The 19962-nt window shown below is 42.2% G+C and overlaps 1 protein-coding gene across 3 annotated transcripts; it reads right to left on the bottom strand.

The window, feature by feature from the left end:
* Positions 1-501: 501 nt before the first annotated feature.
* Positions 502-15543, bottom strand: OAT (ornithine aminotransferase). Of its 3 annotated transcripts, none has more exons than XM_037399031.1 (11): positions 15433-15543; positions 13485-13541; positions 12065-12291; positions 10895-11119; positions 10672-10767; positions 7859-7986; positions 6137-6259; positions 4459-4587; positions 3356-3469; positions 2412-2556; positions 502-1448 (listed from the first exon to the last, which is right to left on the bottom strand). In XM_037399031.1, the coding sequence occupies exons 3-11, from the start codon at positions 12261-12263 to the stop codon at positions 1288-1290; spliced, it is 1320 nt and encodes a 439-aa protein (XP_037254928.1). In that variant the 5' UTR covers positions 12264-12291; positions 13485-13541; positions 15433-15543; the 3' UTR covers positions 502-1287. The 3 variants fall into 3 exon arrangements, with proteins under 3 accessions (XP_037254928.1, XP_037254929.1, XP_037254930.1); XM_037399032.1 differs by having other exon boundaries at positions 1055-1448; positions 13485-13544; positions 15433-15532; XM_037399033.1 differs by lacking the exon at positions 13485-13541 and having other exon boundaries at positions 1055-1448; positions 15433-15525.
* Between the last annotated feature and the right edge of the window lie 4419 nt (positions 15544-19962).

The following is a 19962-nucleotide window of genomic DNA, read 5'->3' as shown; positions in this document are numbered from 1 at the left end:
TTTCTTATTCCTAACAGTCAGTGACACATTACACCTTGCAACAATGAGGCCTTTCCAAACTGAAGTCAGCTGTACTTCATCCACAGCAGACGACTACTCATTTTGTCTCACCCAAAACAAGGCAGGATAAATGGTTCTGTGACCCTAACCAGCAGACTGGTTCATTTCCATAAACTAAGTTGTCTTTAAAATACCAAGGGATTATTTACCACTTCCAATTACAAACATGTGACTGCATTTAACCTCTATGCTTGGCAAAGGGAACATTTCACAGTCACAGTGATTAATCAGGGTTTAGTCTCAGCTAAAACCAGCTAAGAAATATGAAAAAACAACTTAGTACGAGAATAGTGGCCAACTCTGCAACTTCATACAGAATACTAGACTAGCAGCGTCCAAAAGCATGAAAGTACAGAAGCACTCATCCTGTAAAAAAGCAAGTAGAAGCTTTGATATAGATTGACAGAAAGACTACAGAGGCTGCACAGAGACAACTGCAAGTTTCTGCAGTGCATGCTCTTTTTGAATACACCATGTATTTTAGTTGGACATTAACTTTTCTTTAATGCAAGGCATGGTTTAGTATAAACATCCTGATTATAGAAAGTTTTATAACAGTAAAAACAGATCTATATGCTCAGATCTATTTTAAAAGATTGCAAAGCCAAACACTGAGACCAGGCTTGAAAACAGCACCTCTTGTCATACAATCAAAATATTGTACATAGAGAACACAGCTCGATGCTTCAAGTTCACCAGCATAACACCCAGTTTGTCAAACATTCAGCATTAGAATTTTTTTTCTAGCTACAAATGAGAAACAGAAATTCATCCATAATGACAAGTGCTTCCATCCTACAGACATCTCACCAAGGGGCAAAAATGCCAAATGTGATGTTTTGGAGAGTGATATGAGAGTGCAAGACCACTCTTCGTAAAATATACATGAATTATACTTTAAACTTTGGCCAAGACTTTCAACAATTATAAGGATTTCTACAGATACCTCCCTTCAAATGTTCTGACTTCACTGTTCAGTAGGTGAACAACTAGATGAACAGAACCTCACCACTTTATTTCCAAGTATTCCAAGACTGGAAACTCCTGAAAATCATTCTGTATTTTCTTCAGAGCCATTATAATTTAAAGACATAGCTACGTTTTAAGAGTCAAGTCCTCTTAGATAAAATGAACGAGAGATGCTTGCTTCAAGAGCAGGCTGTCATCACACATATTTCAACACACAACCTTGGGTCAGCCAGCAGATATATTTTAAAAGCCATGTGTTCAGAAAGACAGAATGGTCTTATGAATTATTTCAATGCACTCTCTGATTTCATCCTCTTTAATCACAAGCGGTGGTGCCAGCCGAATGATATCACCATGCGTAGGTTTGGCAAGAAGTCCATTATCACGAAGCCGCAAACACACCTTCCAGGCGTCATAGTCTACAATTAAAGGAAAAGTAAAAGACGACACTTACACTACAGCAGAAAAAGTGGCACAATTGCAGCACGCAGTCTGTGGGGCCAGCCTGTCAACCGTCTGCCATCTGGCAGTGAAAAGCAAAGTGTGTTCAGAAATGAAGTGGTCACTTCCTGAGCATCTCCTCAGAATCTGCAGCAAACGTGCAAGACTGATACAAAACTGCAATTTTTCTGAAGGGACCTACAAGTTTGCCTCCATTACACCGAGTTTTGCTCCTTCACGGCTGAGTGCTTGTCTAGATACAGCAATAAATTTAAAACAGGGAACCATGCAAAGGGGAGGTAAGAACATCTGGATAGGGCTTCAGACAAGGTTAGGTTTATGCCTGGATTTCAGTGCATCACGTGCATGTCTTCGGAAATTACACCTCCCTGCAGCACTTTGTCACTCAGCATATTCATGACAAAAGTAATTGTCTGCTCTGGCTTCTAAGCAGTTTTCTAATATAATTCAAGGTGTTAATCCCTAGAAACATGTTCTCAGTCATTAGCTTTTTCCCTTCCTTTTACCCTCCTGTATTCATTGTTCTCTTCTAACTGTCCTGAAAACAACCAGCTTCAGCCAATCCTTCCATAACCTGACAGAAACTGGTGTTCCAAATGTGGCCAGTTTTCTTCCAATGAGGAGACAAAAGGATATTTGTTGGGAGTTAGGTTTATCATCAGGTTTGAACATTATCAAATCATAAAAAAATTAATAATAATCAAGTAATTAAAAAAAATTGCTCAAACTCGCATAGTAAAAAACCCCTTATTTTTAATAGCACCAGTCACCTGAATAAATTTTCAGTAGGTACTACTACACTACAGCTGAGATCTGAACCCAAACATTATGCCTATAAGCCATCTCCCTACTCCATTAAGAACTTAAAGTTGAAAATACTTTTTCATGCGGTAATTGTGCAGTTGATTGTATTTCCTTACCTTTGGTTTCCCGAATTACAATTGCATTTAATAGTCCTTTTCCTCTTACAGAAGTTACTATATCAGACGGTGTCTTCATGAGCTCATTTCTTAGTATGTTACCCATTATTTCTGCATTTTTAGCCAAGTCTTCCTCTTCAATTACCTAAAGGGAAGTCAGATCTACAGTCAACTGAAAGGCACTGCATTTGTTTTATGGACGACGCTGGAATGGATGACTAATGACATTACAATTGCTGAGATACAAAAGCTGTTGCATCCAAAGTGTCACTGCAAAGGCTGCATATCCAAGCAGATTAGTATTAAGCTTTTACTCATTCATGTTTCCAAGAAACAATAACCTCTTTGAATTTTATTCTGAATTAACTGCTTTTCATTTGCCGTTACATACAGGTAAACACTAAACCTCTGAAGCCTCTTAATCTGCCCAGGTCCACGTATGGCTAACGAGGCTTTCTGAGTAACTTGCAATACACATAGTCAATTATAAAGTCACAGAATAATTAAAGTATGGGCTCTGGACAAGACATTTTACCAACTTCCATTTGAGCACCAATAGCATATATGTGTTATCACGCTCACAGAGCAGCAGCCTCTGCAATGTGGTATAGTAAAATGAGCCAATTTAAAAATGTCTTTGTGAAAGTAGTGAAACTATTTTACCAAATTTACTAAGTACCTTGAAACTTGCCCCAGATAAATTTTGCCATTTAAGACATTAAAAGACCATAAGAACACAGAAATTAGGACACTTTTCCAGCAAAGACTTTAGAATTTGCTTTGTGATCTATGCAGACAGTTAACCACTACCAGTTTTCCATTCTTACTTAAAGCTGTATTTCTACTTGTAGCATAACAAATAATACCATTTATTTAAGCAAAGATCATGTCAGTGCGACACCCTTTTTTCTTTGGAATGCAAATCTCTATCACAACATACAAACCTCCAGTGCTGCCATGGCAACACGGCAAGCTAATGGATTTCCTCCATAGGTAGATCCATGTTCACCTGGCTTAATGGTCAGCATAACTTCATCATCGCATAGCACTGCTGAGACCTAAAATGGGAAGGTCAGTCAATTCATTTACATATATATTTAGAATAGTAATCTTAAGTATCTCTGAAGCAAACTTTTCCTCAGGGCTCAGGAAAGGGTATTTTTCAGCCTGTGGTGGTAAATCACATTTACATTCCCAGCTTTGTATAGAGGAGAGCGTATCTGACAATCACGTAACAGGTTAATCCCTTAAATACACTTAGCTACAGTGTAACATGTAACATCTAACCACAGTTGAGGGGCATTTCTACAAACTTAGTATTATTTCTAGAGTTTAAACTTCAATACTCTGTTTAACAACTCAGAAATATCTTCAATCAGCTGAAATAGTTCGAGGCATGTTGTAATTTCCAGCCTAATCAGCTGGAATTTAAGTCACTTCAAGAGGATAAAATCAGTCATGCGGGCATGCCAAACAAGTGAAATAATTCCAGTTGTTCAGAAATAGCTTTATAATATGTTTTTTAAACACATATTAGTTGGGGTTTTTTTCCTTCACAGAATTAATCTAGAAATTAATCACAGCAAGACTGTGACAAACTACTCTCCAGAGAGAGTACAAAGGACTAACCAGTCATTCCAGAATGAAAAGCTGACCACCAGACACTTGTTTTCCTAACAGGGTAATATCAAACTGAAGAAAACAGAGATATACCAAATTTATTCAATTAATTGACAAGGGTCAAAATACCCCAAAATCACCAGCCTAAGAAGGTGGCATCTAATAACTTGTCACTCTAACAAGTCAAGTATCAATCTAGAAGGATCAGGACACTATACAGCCATTTCAGCTACAAAGGTATTATTATGTATTCCATTATTTTCTTACGTATCTCTCACAGGTTGGACTACCTGGGTCATAGATCATAGTTAACCTTGTAAACACCAATTTACAAGCACAAAAAACATCAGATCTATTGTTCTAACTAGCAGATTTTCAGTGTTGTACTTAAGAAACATTATTCCACAAACAGGTATTTGTTACTCACAGGATACAAGCCACCAGAAAGGGCCTTTCCAAGAAGAATTATATCAGGTCTCACATTTTCATGGTCAACAGCTAGCATTTTCCCTGTTCTGGCTAAACCAGTCTGTATTTCATCAGCAATAAATAGAACCTTTACAGAGACAAAAAGGAGAGAAACCCACACTTAAGAGAATGACTTTCACTCGCATTCCTAATTCAATGCAAACAACACAGCATAATTGCACATAGTAAGAGAAAGACCTTCCAGCTGCATTACACTAATTACATGAAGGTACTTCCTTTACCTCCTCTAAACCTCCCAGAGACTTACACATTCCACAAAATGTGAAACCTCTAACAAATGAACAAGCTGTCCTCTCTCTCCGACATCTTTAGCATATTCTTTTCAATGTAAGGCATAGTCCACATAGGGCTGGGCACTGTCCAACCAAGATCTATTTGCAGTGTAACAATGAGTGGGATTACCAATAAGTTAGGATTTCTTTACTCCCAATGCATCGTTCATATATTGACCTTTGGAAGCTTCTGAAAAACGCCATGTTAGACATCAGACAAGAAGACTTGCAGAGTTGCTAAGTATCTAAATAACCGAGAACCTAAATCCAAGTTTTGGATCTTGTTTTCCTAAGCTGCACTACTGTCACACACTACTATTTGTAAAGTAGCTCTTATTTTTTCTGAGCCAAGTATCACAGCAATAACAAAGACAACTTTATTAATAATATGTCGATACCTTCCTCAGAAGGTATAGAAGGAAGTAGGGGTAGCACTTGCAAATGAAGAATCAGAGTTCTGTTGGAAGAGATACCGCTGATTTTTAAATCAGACTGGCAACACCAAGGGAAGAAAGAGATGTAAATCAACAGATCTCTTTCGTTTTCCTTACACTTACAAAGGATATGGCCTAGGCCTGTGGGAGAGGGCAGCTTGCGTGTGAGAAGTAGTAGTACCCGAAGACAACTGACAGACATGGAAATATATACAAACACATCTTCCCACCCTTCCAGAGACACTGGAATGCAAGTCTAATCCAGTGTGTCTTCACCAGCAGAAAACAGAGATTATGGATCTAGCACTATTTTCAAAACTAAACGTTTCTTAGTAGAATTCACACAGGATATAATACTCAGGAGTCAGGAAGATGGTATGGAAGAGAATCTGAGAAAATGCTGAACAAAGGAACAAAATTATAAGACCTCTGCTCTTCAGAGGTCTTAAAAGAACATCCATAAACATACGATCATTTTCTTCGGTGTTTCGTTGTGACCCATTACTGTTACTAACTCTTGGTAGCGCTTACGCACCCCAGCAAGAGGCCCCTTGATGGCCATAGTAGAGCCACTGCAGTAATTGGCTTCTGGTCCAAAAAACTTACAATGTGAAAAAAGAAATTAAAAGTTAAATTTACTTAAAATAAATCCATTTTCAAGACCATTCAGCAGAAAATTAAATCAGTGACAGGAATATGAAACAGTGAAAAGTGCACACTAAGAAATACTTCCTGGTAAGATATTGCCAGGAAATACAAAAAGTATCCCTACCCTACTCCACTGAAAGAAAAGGAAATTATTAAAGAGTATATGAAGTCCTGTACCTTGCATACAAGAATGACCTTACAAGATACATCAGTAAACACAGTGTGTAATGTTTAAGCCACCTTGTTACAGCAAATTCCTTACATTGTGTTTTGTGCAGAGGTCCCGCACTCCTGTGAGATAACCTTTGTCAGGAACAACCACGCCTGCTTCACCTTGAATTGGTTCAACCATGAAAGCTGCTACATTGGGATCTTGAAGGGCCCGCTGCAAAAATGGACATACGGATAGGAAAGACAAAAAGAAAAACCTTTTCCTCAGGTCAAATTCAGAAAATACGGCAATGAATACATATAGCAGAACCCAGCTCTGACCCTGGTAAATGATGATAATAGTATTCATGTCAGGCAGCTATCCCCGTGTGCCACTTCAGTTCCAACACAGAAGCCTGTGTCGCCATTTGCCTCAAAATATCAGCTGGTGTGCTCGCTTAGGAAGTTGCAAACCTTAAAAATTGCAAACCCAGACAAATAGATTATCGGATCAGTTCATAAGTTATCTCAGAAATACACTCAGTTTTGCATTACCCCATACCAGACAAACAATTGCTCAACGCTCCCCTCAAACAAAAAAGAATGGAGCCTCTCCAGAACAATTTTGTCATCTTAAAGCAAAGTCCATATTCTTGCACCATCAAGTTCTAAAAGGTTTAGAAGTCCACGAGACTCGAGATATAATGATTCCCAGCACAAATTTATTACAGCTTTTCTCGGTATTGCCCCGTAAACACAACAAATTCAGTTATCACTCTGATGGACGTGGAGCTAAGTTTCGGGTCTCCTGAGCACATTCAAAGCCTCAATAAAAGTTGGCGGAAAGCCACCAAATACTTAAGAGGGCTTTCACAACAGGCAGCCTTATGTAGGTTCAAATCCGAGTAAGCTTTTCCACACTGCAACTATAATACACTGTAAGACCTTTGTTTCCCTTAACCAAACTCCGAGGAGGCAAGCATCTCCATCCTATAAACCCTCCAGTCTCCACAGCTGACTCACTTGTACTAAGCAGACCCAACAGGCACAGAGGACTAACCAACTTGTCACTCATGGAGATGACATACCCAGATGACGGAAATGTGGCAGTGCCAATGTCCCTAGTGCTGCAGGACCACCTGTGTTTGGCAGAATCCTCTTGCCTCCCGAGTCCCAAGCCCAGCATCCTATGGCTGCCATCAGGCACCGCTGACCCTTTAATAACTAAGCCCACATTATGAGGGTGGGAAATTTTAGACTAAGCAAGGTCAACCCTCCCCAACAGTTTGACAGGATGCATCTCAGAAAACCCAGGGAAATGCAGAATCATTAGCGTTTCAACGGTGTAAGTGAAAGGCCAGCCTAGCATGGTTTTAAGGATGCTGTGAAACTGGAAAGACTTGTTTGCAGCTACAGCAAATTCTAGTCATCTGGTCATTGAAGAATGCACAGCATTTCTAAGAAAATTAGGTAAAGATATTAGTTTCAGAATCCAAGTCCTGACTTTGGAATGTATGCTACTGATCCAAATTCCCTTGCAGTTTACCTGCTGTTCTTCATTTGTACCTTGGACATCTTATGATGTGGGAAATTAAACAGACCACGTGGGTTTCCTTTTACACCCTAAAGCAAAACTAAAAATCAAAACCAAAGCAGAATTTACACACATTTCCTATATGTAATTATAATATATATATTTCTTACGTATGTCTAGATACATATATCTTAATGTCAAAGCACACGTTTCAAAGGATAAAGTTCTGATTTTCCTGCCTTGCTACTTACCACACACTGTAGGATGCTTTCGTACAAGAGAACAAAAATTGCCAAGTACCTCAAGAGCTGGTAGGTCATTGTATGGGATCACTTCGAAACCTGGCATAAAGGGCCCAAATCCATCGTAGCTGGATGGATCCGTAGAACTAGAGATAGCAGACATTGTTCTGCCCCAGAAGTTGCCAGCTAAAAATAAAAACAATAACAAAAAAAAGATTGTTACAAAACTCACTAAAATCCAGAACAGTTTATACTTTCCATTTGGTAGTGCATTTTAGGCATTGTCTAACATTAGCCTATTAGCATTCTTCTGCTAATTGTTAGCATTTTACCTTGATGCTATAAATACACCGTGTTGCTATATCAAAAACAAAAGAAAATTATGGTATTAGACCTGACAAGTATACAAAATAATTTCCATGAGCTTTATTAGTAATCTGAAAAAACTGAAAATTACTCAGTAATATAACATCTGTTTAAGGAAGATATACAGCTTTTAAGTAAATATTACTCATTAAATTCAGAAAAAAAAAGTTAGCATCACACAGAATTTAGATCCTGAACATAAAGTGGCCATTAAGCCTAAATCAAAAAATATATTTCTGTGCATTTCAAAGTTCCAGAAGGATCCATTTAAATTTGTAAAAATATTGTGACATCGCACTATTTCATATAGAAACACCGGTTAAAATGCCTAAGAACCAATTATCACCAAGACTATGATATATTCATTTTAATATTTCAGTTAAATCAACATACTCTCAGCTAATCAATAAGGTGCTTAATAAGACTAAGGAAGATTAAGGGTTCAACTCCTTCCCAACATTACAAGCCTCTTCTTCCCCCCCACCCAAATTTCTTTGGGTAAGTGTGATCCTAGGGGCAGAGGGTGTTCTCAATCTGCAGGAAATCCTGAAGTCAATTATGACCGACACAGCCAGCTCCAGGCATCCCTTCTTCCTGGTCACCAAATGCAAACAGCACGACACTGTACACCACAGCAATGTCTCCCAGCAGGATAATCCCTGGCCATGCTTTGCTGAGTCACCTGCTTGACACCTCAAGGTTACGCTCATGCAACCCTCTGTATGCTGGAACAAAGCCCTGCAGACTGAATGACAAGAAGCAGGCTGTCTCCACCGCACCGCTCCGATCCGTACTGGCTCACTATCAAGCACAGAATCTACATCACGTTCTCCAGTGATGATATTTAAAGCCATCTTTTGTTCTGATGCTAGCTACCCAAGAGAGCTTTTTTACCTGCCAGAATGCTGGTTTCTGACAAGAGAAGGATTACTATGTTTTCCAACTACTTGGCACATAATTATAAACTGTGGTTAAGGGGATGGGAGCATATCCAGTTTATCAAGTTGAGAAAGCACTTGCTGAAAGTTAGTTGTCTGAAGAGCAAAATAAAATATATACGGAAAAGGAGGGAGAAATATTTGTTCAAAGAATTCCCAGAAGAAATAAAAAAATATAAAAATCTAATTTATGTGATCCCAGAAGCCATAATGCAATATTCAACTATGAACTGCAACTTTTAAATGCTGCCTAATGACAATTTACAGTTCAGCTACTATGGGTACCAAAAGTCAAAAACATTATTTAAAGCTGTGGCAATTACAAAAAAAATAGAGCAGTCAATATTTAAATGGTAAGCTTTATTCTGGAAGGTTTTATATTTATTTTTATAAGCCAAGTACAATAGTCTCTTCAGAGGCAGGTAACCTCTCCGTGTTACAGAGCCGATCAGAGCAGGCAGATAAAGGGAGGAAGTATATCACATATATAATCAGGACTTTCCAGGGCCCCACATTTACTTCAGCAGTATTGCTTTTACTTTCATTATATGGTCAAGACTACAGTATGGCTTTTCTGGGCTACCTATAACTGGTAGGGAAAGCTTAAGAGGGAAGTTGGCTTAACCCAATTGATGAATATATGACACAGGCGGCAGCAATCTGAGGAATGAAATCACGACAAAGGTATATAAAAATCAACTAATTAGAAATCAAAGATATTACACTTTAATGCCATGAAGCAGTTAAAAGAGGATGGAAGACTGAACGCACTTCCCATGTGACTTCAGGCAGCCACTCATCAATTTTTCACAACCAAAAAAGTTTAGTACAAATAAGGTCCACTTCATATATTCAACCACTGTTTATAAAGCTTGATAATACACCTCATTAACTATATTTTCCTTCCCAAATTTAAGTTCATCATTGCATTTCCCTTACAAACCCAGACATTACCAGCAGCTGCTGACAAAGCACAACTACCCTCGTTGCCTCATATCCTCATATGCCAAAAACAGATGCATACATCTCCACATGCGAGAGGATCTGAAACTGATTTGTCATAGGAATTATATTCTTATCTCTTTAACAGATGTGACTGTAAAAGCAAATCACAGACGTCTTTTAAGGGACATTACATTTATATATCATTTTTATATTATGTTGTTTATAATTAATTGTAACTATTTAAGGTTAAAATCAAATACCCAGAAGCATACACAGAGTATTTTGTCAACAGAATATATTTAAGACTGAAGTTCACAATTTAGAAGGAGGCACTTAGAGAACCTTAAGGTCCTGCAAAGCCTGTTGTAGCCACAACAGCAGTTGTTTCACCAGAATCACCAACTGCAGATACACGAGTACAAAATAACCCATTAACAGGTTGAGATCTTAGCTTACATTATTAAAATGTCAAACGGACATATTTCAACTTGTTTCAGTGAAAAAAAGAAACATTAAGAGTACTGCAAAGTAATCACTAGAGCTACGACAGAAAAGAGTGCTACATCCAACATCTAGAGCTTTCTTCTTCAATACCTCAACTCATAACATGCACTTTACATACCTGCAAAAAGGATTTTTGCTTTGTATTTTGGAATTCCTTTCACAGTGTATGCCCACTTCCGAGCCAATTTACAGGCAGTTTCTCCAGCTTCCACCCCTAAAACATACAGCAGTACTGTTATCACACTTGTACATGACACAGGACATTGATGCAGTACTAAATGTTACAGAATCATTCAATCTCACAGATAAGACATAAAATGGAAATACAATTATTTTTTTACCTGTGTTCATTGGAAGGACTTTGTTATAATTGAACATTTTGGTGACAAGCTCCTCATATTCACCAAGTACATCATTGTAGAATGCTCTGGATGTAAGTGTCAGTTTTTCAGACTGAGCTTTCAGAGCATTCACAATCTTTGGGTGACAGTGGCCTTGATTAACAGCGCTGTAAGCACTCAGGAAGTCAAAATACTTCCTACCTTCAACATCCCACACGTAAACGCCTAGGAGAAGAGAGGTATGATCAATACACAAAATAAAAGACAATATTAAATGGTATAAGCTAAGAGCTACAGCACAATCTCGTCAAATACATTATCTTTGTTCTTCCTTAGCGCATATCTGAAAGGCCCTCTAGCTAGAAAATAATCAGTTGACAAGGAGAGCGTGAGCAACAACCTAGTACAGTACAAATAAATGCCCAATGAGGAATCAAGAAAAGAAGCACTCCCCATATAAAGCTTCCATTCCACTAAGTTAATAAGTAATATCAGAATATTACTTCCCTTCCAAGAGCTTGTTTTGGGTCCTAAGAAGCAGAGAGAGAAGAGTACTTTTGTAAGAGAATTAATAAGAATTGGAGGTCTAAGAAGAACAAAACCAACAGAACCTAAATAAGTCTCAAAACTCTTTTAAAAGAGCGACAGCTCTGAGCTGTCAAAATGTGTACCAGTAAAGAAAAACTACTGGATCACTATGCTGATAGCATTTCAACATAAGCTCATAGAATTTAACTTGCAGAGCACAAAAGCCTCTTAAACGTAACTAAAGTTAAATTAAGCAATAATACAGGAACAGTACACAAGGACTTGAACAGGGTTACAATGTACCTCATCATGTTCACATTGACATTAAATCTCTCCACACAAGGTAAAAGAAGAAACAAAGTTGCTTGAAACTTTCTTGCTGAGTTACTCTGAATTACAAAAACTATTAGAACTTAAACCTCTACTTAGGTAAGTCATTTCAAAGAGACTAAAATTTTATCAGGCAGCCTTATGCATGATGATCAAATTCTCTAATCAGCAATTATCTGTCTGTATTTCATCAATTATCTCAATCTCACCCCACTCGGCAAAAAAGCCCCAAAGGTTCAGAAACTAATTAGATCCAAACTATGCCATGATCCCATCTCATCTACACCACCCAGGGAAGCCTAAATAAAATACCTTTTCCTTTTTCCAAAGCAACAGGTAGTGGGTGGTAATTGTGGGCACCATACTTAGCCTCACGTTCATATATGAGATCAGAGGAGGGAGGTCCTTGAATGGTTTTTTTAGTAGCAACAGAGGTGGCAGAACTCAGCGAAGCATGAACACCTCGACAGAGAACAGCAATGCTCTGAGAGCGAGTGAGCTTGGAGAACATTATTGACTTCAGGTATGCCGTTACAGACCTGGGAGGGGAAAAAAAAAAGTTAATAATTAACACTAAGGATACTTCAGAAAAGTACGATGCCATTGAAGCGTTTTTACTGCACGGATGGCAGGTTTCTCAACTCTTTTGCAATTCAATCAAGAAAGCTTATATGAAATATACAAATGAATGCAGTACTAACTTCAAGTAAGTATTTTTTTCCTGTTTTAACATACACTCAGAGTAACAGAAAGAAAACTAAAATACATGACTCACCAAATCTATGAACAGGTCACATAATCTTTCCTATAACTGCTCCTTTCTTACTGTGCCTTAAATTGTGACTAGAATTATTAATATAAACTACAATAAGAAAGTTTATAAAACTTCTTGTGCTACTGAAATGCCTTTTGCCTCAAAAAATTTTCCATAAAACAAACCTTGTTGAGAAATCAAAAAGTAAATAATATAGTACTGGAAACATGTACCTGACCCAGAGAGTGGTTAGCTGATAATATTTCTCAGATTTGATAAAGGACTGATTAGTTTTAACTGAGGTCTGCTTTAAGAAGCAAAATCTGTGACTTTTTATATAAATTGCATTCTTGATTTTAAAATGTTGCCACCTACACATAAAGCACTCACTGTTAGTAGCATTTGAAGACTATCAAATAAGGTCTAAAATAGATGGGAAATAAAAGTATGTCAGACATTAACAATCATTATAACACCCTGTATTTTCTTAGTAAAACTCAGCGATTTCCCCTGAATGCATAACCTTTTACTGTTAACATTCAAAGATAATCTGAGGGTACAACTTCACAAGACAAATGCACTCGCATTTCCTCCATGTGCCTTCACCTCAGCCAACATGAAGGTACATCCCAGTGAAGGGAAACCGAGCTGGCATTTTAAAAGCTGTGCAAGCAAGCCCTCCCCACAGCACCACATAGTGGGAACAGCTGAGAGCCCCCAAGAAAACAACGATCACTTTAGCAAGGCCGATAGTTCTCAAAGCTCAGTTTCCAGTCTTGCTGAACATCACACTGATAAACTGGAAAAAGGTATTGGCCCAAGAGGAAGATTGCAGATTACAGTGACAAGTGCTCCAGTTATCAAACACAAACACTTTGTAACATGCTCCATAATAAACTGAAGAGCTAAGTAGCCCTGACACTGCTGCACTACCTAGCAACAAAAGTACAGTGTAAAACTTAACCAAAATATACTTACTAAGTATGAACAGGAGAATGCAGGGATCGTTTACAACAAGGGCGTTGGTATATCAGGCTGCTTGAACAGAGACAGAAATATTAAGTCACAGATTTATTCTGAATTTATTTTGGAAAAGGTCAGCACACTGGATGTGCCACCTTAGAGAGGCATTTCTTTCAGCAGACTCCTAAGATATTACATTGCTGCTCCTCACTTCTAAGCAAAGCCAGAAGACTATTTTCTACATCTACCAAAATCCAAGTCTTTCGGAAGAGTCAATAGTCTCCATTCCGCCAAGAGATAAACAGGAGCTTCACAGCTCTGGGCATTTTACCAGTTACCATCAACGTCATTAAATATTAGCCAGTGTGTTAATACTTTTCAAGACAGTTATTCAAAGATTTTGCAGATAAGAAAACCAAATACTTCTCTGTGGAAAAAAAAAGGTTTTGGCAGAAACTCAGCTCAGCTCTGCCACTCAAAATTACAGCTTGCTTAACTTCTAAAATTTAATTGGTCTGTGACATCCTGGCCCCTGGCACACCTTCATGGCAGAGCAGCTAATTCCATCATAAGCATCAACATTTTGGAGATTTTCCAGATATTCCTGAAGTGAAAGCTGTAACGAAATGAAACTTTCGTCTGCTCCGTATCAGAGAGCTACCTTTCTGTATGAAGAATTGATGACCACCACTTTGAGGCTCTTTTACTTCTTTCAGGTTGGAAAACATTAATTAGAAATATTTAAAAGGGCTTTCCCCTCCACGAGGAGAAATGCCCTGCAAACTATGCTAGTGAGGCCACATCATTTTAGCCAAGGTGTGGGAGATTACATGGTGTAGGGCTGAGTGAAGCTGAAAATTATGGATGCATCTCGAGTTAAGAGGAGAAAAATTTGGTTTTGATGGATCAGCAAGACAAGATGAAACTTCAAGAAAGAGGAGAAGCAAAATAAGGGGGGAGGGGGGGGACGACAACGATGACAGACGGGCCGGGATGACGGGGACCCAACAAACCCAAACTCCCAAACTTATTATCAACTGTGAAGACATGAGAAATATGATCATGCCCTGTAGCACGCAGCACTGAAATCAGGAGCCAGGCATTTCACCAAGTGGAAAAGGTCTTGCATCAGAACAGAAGAGTTACTCAAAGCACAGCTGTAAAACATACTTGGACAACTCTGCTCAGCTGTTGAGCAAGAATATCCAGACAAGAGCACTGCACCTGCAGGCCTCCCGAGTAAACTGAACGGTTCTGTGTACCCAATCCATGACATACACGGAAACACCCCCCAAGATAAACGGCCTATTTTATAAAATACACAAAAAATACTCATGCTGATACAGCACAGAAGAATCGATGCCACCTGCGGCCTTTACCAACTGAATCCAAAGGGGGTGAACGTTCAAGGGGACAAGCTGTAGCAGGAGGGGTATCAGCCTGGCCACCCAAACTACCTTTGCAGAGCAGCGCCACATCAGACCCAGCTCAGGACCCAGGCCGGCAGACATGGAAGAGCGAGAAACCCTGCGGTTCCCGGGATGAAACACCCCGGTGAAACACCGGGAGCCTCTGGCCAGGCCCCGGCCAAGGCCCCTGCGAAGGCGAAGGTGGCATCATGGCCGGCAGCGGGGCTGCCAGCGGCGCGGGGCGCACGGGGACCCTGCGGCGGCGCAGCCCGAGCCCGGGGCCAGGCTGGCACCCCCGCTCCCCCCGCAGAGGGCGCCCAGAGCGGCCCGGCCCCGGATCCCGGGGCTCCGGCCGCTCAGCGGCCCGGCGCTGCCGCGCCCCTGGAGGCAGCCGCCACTGGGCAGCTCGGCCCCTCCCGTTGTCCTGGCGACGGGGCCTGCCGCGGCCTCGCCCCGCACAGCCCCTACCCGCCGCGGGCCGGCACCCGGAGCAAGGCGACCCCGCGGGAGGCAGGAACGGGCCCCGCGGGCCGGGCCCCCCCGCCGCGCTGTACCTGCCGGCCGCCGCCGCTGCTGCTGCTGCTTCTCAGCCCGGAGCCCGCGGCGAAGAGGCGGAGGCGGCCCGCGGCGACTGTCACCGCTCCTCGCTCCGCGGCACGCCCCGCCCCTGCCGCTGACGTCCCGCCGCCGCCGATTGGCTACCGCCGCCAATTGGCCGCCTCCACCCCCGCGCTCTCACTCAGGCCCTCCCGCCCACGGCCGCCTCCCATTGGTCGAGCTCCGCGCGTACACCCCGCGCTCAGCCAATCAGCATGGGACGGCGGCACCCCCGCGCGCCGAGGTCCCGCCCAGGCGGTCGGTGGCTCTCCTTCCCTCAGGGTGGCCGGTCCGCTCCCGCACGGCGGCCGGCCCCTGCCCTGGGCCCGTGGGGGCGCTGGCCGCTGCCGGGCTCCGCTGGCCACTGCTGGGCTCCGCTGGCCTCTGCCGGGCCGGGCTCTGGGGGCAGGTTTTGCAGCCATAGAAATCTCCCCGCTCGGCGGGCTGAAGCCTCCGGCTCTGCGGACCGAGCCGAGCGCCCTCCCGCCGGGTGTCAGCACCCAGCCGGCTCCTCCGTAGTGCCACGGACCCTTGGCCGCGCTTGCCCCCCATCTGGGAAGTTGCTCTAGAAAAAAAAATTAATAATAATAGAGAGGGACTGGGAAGACATTCCTGGAAATGGGCAGTGTGGGGGATGATTGTGGTAACGCTCTCAACTGGCCTGTGGCCTCCCTGCGTGGGCAGTGGTGTCTGCAGGTCATGGCTTCCCGAAGCGCCACTGTGAGGATGATAGTTGAAGCCAGTCCTGTCCTTCCTTTCTCTTCACAAAAGCTGTGCGTGAGCTTTTCCCTGATCTTTTTACGCTTTATATGTGGCTCACAAAAAGTAATTTAAAACAATAGCCAGAGATTCACTAAGTTTGCTAACAAATTCCTCACAGAGCTCCTGCACCCAGTTTTCTGCCTACGCGTCAAACGCACCAGCTCTCCCCAAGCCCGCCATGGTTCCTCCGGCGCTGGCTGTTGCCGGGAATGGATGCTCCGCCAGTGGCGTGGCGTTGATGGAGCCCCAGTCTTCGCTCCCTGCTGCCTTGGGAAGGAGGGAGGCATGTGGGGAGCGGGGTCCGCTGCGGGAGGGCCTGGCAAGCTCTTCCAGGGAGCTTGCAGCAGGTGAGCAGGGGCAGGCTGTAACTAGCCAGCAGAACCCTGACCTTTCCCCAGGCTGAATTGCACTCGGAGAGTGTTTTGTAACCAGAAAATCTGGACATTTGCACGGAACCACGAGCTGTGTTTGATAAATATGTGCTGGTTTTAATCCGAAAGAAAAACACTGAGAATATTTCACTTTTTATCCTACTCACCTCACTGAGGAGTAGAGAAAACAAAAAAAACCTCGGTCTTAGTAGTGCCTCAGTCTTCTGAGTGCCTCTTGCTTTTGGTTCATAACTTGTCCTGACAAGTCTATCAGTGCTGGAAAACAGTTGTTTTTTCCACAAAGAAAACATGGTATCCTAGGTTGACATACAGATAATTTGCATATCTTCCCCACACAAAAGCAACCTCGCATTTGAAAATATTCCTGAATCTTGTCATATCTTCTAACCGAATTGCTCAGACCTTGGATGTCAGGGAGCAGCATTGCTTATGTGTTTGGAGAACGCCCTCAGGGAAAATTTTCCCAGTGTGCTGTCAGCTTGATGCAGTGAGGGTTGGGAGTAGAACAGACAACACTGTGCTCTTTATAAATACACATACAGTTAGGCTCAATTTGCTAATGTATTTGTGTCTCTTACTAGCCTAATTCTGCCAACACACAGTGCCCTACATCTGCTGCCAAAGTTGAATGCGTAAAGCACCAAAAGGTTGTGCCTTAGGTGCTAAATTGCAAAACACATTTCACAGTCATGTCTGTTGAGCGAATACATGGTTGTACTGTGCCAAGTTTCTTAAGTCCATAAGCAGTTATTGTGTAGGAGATATTGAAACCCCTTGTATTCTAGTTAAAGCTATGTTGTTTTGTGAAACACCTAAAAATTTAAGGCTGAAAATAAGCAATGACCCACCTGTTTTCAGTATTATACTTGGTTCCAGCTCATCTCTGGTGTAAGAAAAAAATGCATTATTTTGTTTGTCATATACTCACTTTTCTTAAATAGTCTGATTGGACATAGGCCAGAATTTGCCATCTGAGGGATCAATGTGATTTTTCTGGGTAAGAAATGCTGTTTCAAGTCACCTGTTTTTTTTAACTTTGGTATTTCATTAACATGGTAGATAGCTTATCAGTTTGCTGAACTCATGCTAATGATGCATTCTACCTATTTAGCCACAAAAAAAAAAAAAAAGATACTGGGAGCTACTTTCTTTTCATCTTTCATAGACTCAACTCAAGAACAGCCTTTACCTACCTGTAAATTCTGTTTTTCTCAAGGACACTTCCAATTGTTTTAGATTCATCCAGCCACGCCTTTTTCAGAGGAAGCAGAAAAATGTAGAAAGGACAGACCTTGTCCAAAGGATTATACAGCACATATCATGTAAGGAAAATACACATCTGAAAAATTAAAGAATGCAAACTAAAGGCAACCAAGATCAATTGCTGAAGTGCTGAATCTTGGGTTCAGGCTCTCCCACATGGAGCTAAAGGCATACTGCCCTGGGAGATGATTTCAGAAGCCAGACATCCAGCCTTACTCCCAGGAAAACAGCAGTTGTGTACCCAAGTAAATGCTGCAGATTCGTGTTTGAAATGCAGAGTTTCAAGCACTAACAAACAAACAACTAACCCTCAAGCAAGAAAAGGCTTGCTTTCTTTTGGAATCTGCAGGGCTTGAAAGAAGGAAAAATATTTATATGCTCAAATAAAGAAATCATATGGAATGTATAGACACTACATGTAAATGCATTTTCAAAAGTTTGTATGGACTGTTTATGAGATTTAAAAATTAGAAGTATGAAATAACAAGGCCAAGTGCAAGGTCCCGCATGTGGGTCAGGACAATCCCAAGCACAAACACGGGCTGGACAGAGAATGGATTGAGAGCAGCCCCGAGGAGAAGAACTTGGGGGTGTTGGTGGATGAGAAGCTCCATGTGACCGAGCAATGTGTGCTCGCAGCCCAGAGAGCCCCCGTGCCCTGGGCTGCATCCCCAGCAGCGTGGCCAGCAGGGTGGGGGAGGGGATTCTGCCCCTCTGCTCCGCTCCCGTGAGACCCCCCTGCAGCGCTGCGACCAGCTCTGGGGCCCCCAGCATGAGAAGGACACGGACCTGTTGGAGCGAGCCCAGAGGAGGCCACGGAGGTGGTCAGGGGGCTGGAGCCCCTCTGCTATGGAGCCGGGCTGGGAGAGCTGGGGCTGCTCAGCCTGGGGAGGAGAAGGCTCCGGGGAGACCTTAGAGCAGCTCCCAGCACCTACAGGGGCCGGCAAGAAGCTGGAGAGGGGCTTTGTACGTGGGCACGTGGTGACAGGCCAAGGGGGAATGGCCTTAAGCTGGGAGAGGGGAGATGCAGATGAGCTGTGAGGCAGAAATTGTTCCCCGTGAGGGCGGCGAGGCGCTGGCCCAGGCTGCCCAGAGCAGCTGTGGGTGCCCCATCCCTGGCAGTGCTCAAGGCCAGGCTGGATGGGGCTGGGAGCAGCCTGGGCTGGGGGGAGGGGGCCCTGCCAGGGCACGGGGTGGGACTGGGTGGGCTTTGAGGTCCCTTCCAACCCAAACTACTCTGTGATTCTATGATTCTAACTCCCAGCTGGTGTCTAGTAATTCAACACTCGACAGAGTGACTTCAAAACACTACTTAACGTAAACTTGATCAGTTTTATATAGGATCATTGTAGTCCTGTTGTGACCCACTTTCTTTCCTCCTTTGTTTTTGGCATTTATAATCAAGACATAGAAAATATCCATTTTTCTTCTTCATATGCTACAAGTTGGAATTTTAAGTTGTTCACATTGTGCACAGTATCACCTATTACCATAGATCTTGAGGCAGATGCTCTCAACTATAGTATTTCCTGTGATTTAAAAAAGGACAGCAGACGCTTAATGTGTACTATTTAGTTACCTGTAGATACCCAAAAGGCTCCACATGACAGCAACCAAAATACAAAAAACAGAAAATATGAAATGTTCACATTTTACAGTAATTTGCCTGCAGAAAAGAAGAAAATCTTGACCTACTTGAGGAAAGAGGGTTATTATATTCATTCTGCTTATCCATAAAATACAATCTGACATGTGAGTAAACCAGAAAGTTATAAGAAGAACAAGTTAAGTCATGCCTGTTGTTAGGAGTAATTCTGCAGCTCTGTCTCTGGCAGAAATGCTCATTGAAGTCGTTGGGAATTAGGCATGTGAAGAGACGGAGGAACTGCATCCCAGTTATTGTGGTTATTTAGAGGTAGGGCCAATACAAGGGAATTATTACAGCCTTGGCCTCCTAAGTCAGTTTGGCTGCACAAGCTCAGTGTGCACCAGGGATTAACATGCTGCTCGTGGGAGCTGCTGCAGGCACGAGTGCAGTGGCAAGGTTGCAGGGCCCTTTCTTGAGTTTAA

The sequence above is a fragment of the Falco rusticolus genome, chromosome 9 (assembly GCF_015220075.1).
Source record: "Falco rusticolus isolate bFalRus1 chromosome 9, bFalRus1.pri, whole genome shotgun sequence".
Taxonomy (NCBI): domain Eukaryota; kingdom Metazoa; phylum Chordata; class Aves; order Falconiformes; family Falconidae; genus Falco; species Falco rusticolus.
This window is presented reverse-complemented; position numbering and strand designations above follow the sequence as displayed.

Excerpts from the sequence above, each read along its gene's own strand:
- OAT (XM_037399031.1), bottom strand. The coding sequence starts at position 12,263 with ATGTTCTCCAAGCTCACTCGCTCTCAGAGCATTGCTGTTCTCTGTCGA. Across the intron at positions 7,987-10,671 it reads AGCAAAAATCCTTTTTGCAG|CTGGCAACTTCTGGGGCAGA; the intron begins GTATGTAAAGTG and ends TTTTATTTTTAG. Across the intron at positions 1,449-2,411 it reads TGTAATTCGGGAAACCAAAG|ACTATGACGCCTGGAAGGTG; the intron begins GTAAGGAAATAC and ends CTTTAATTGTAG.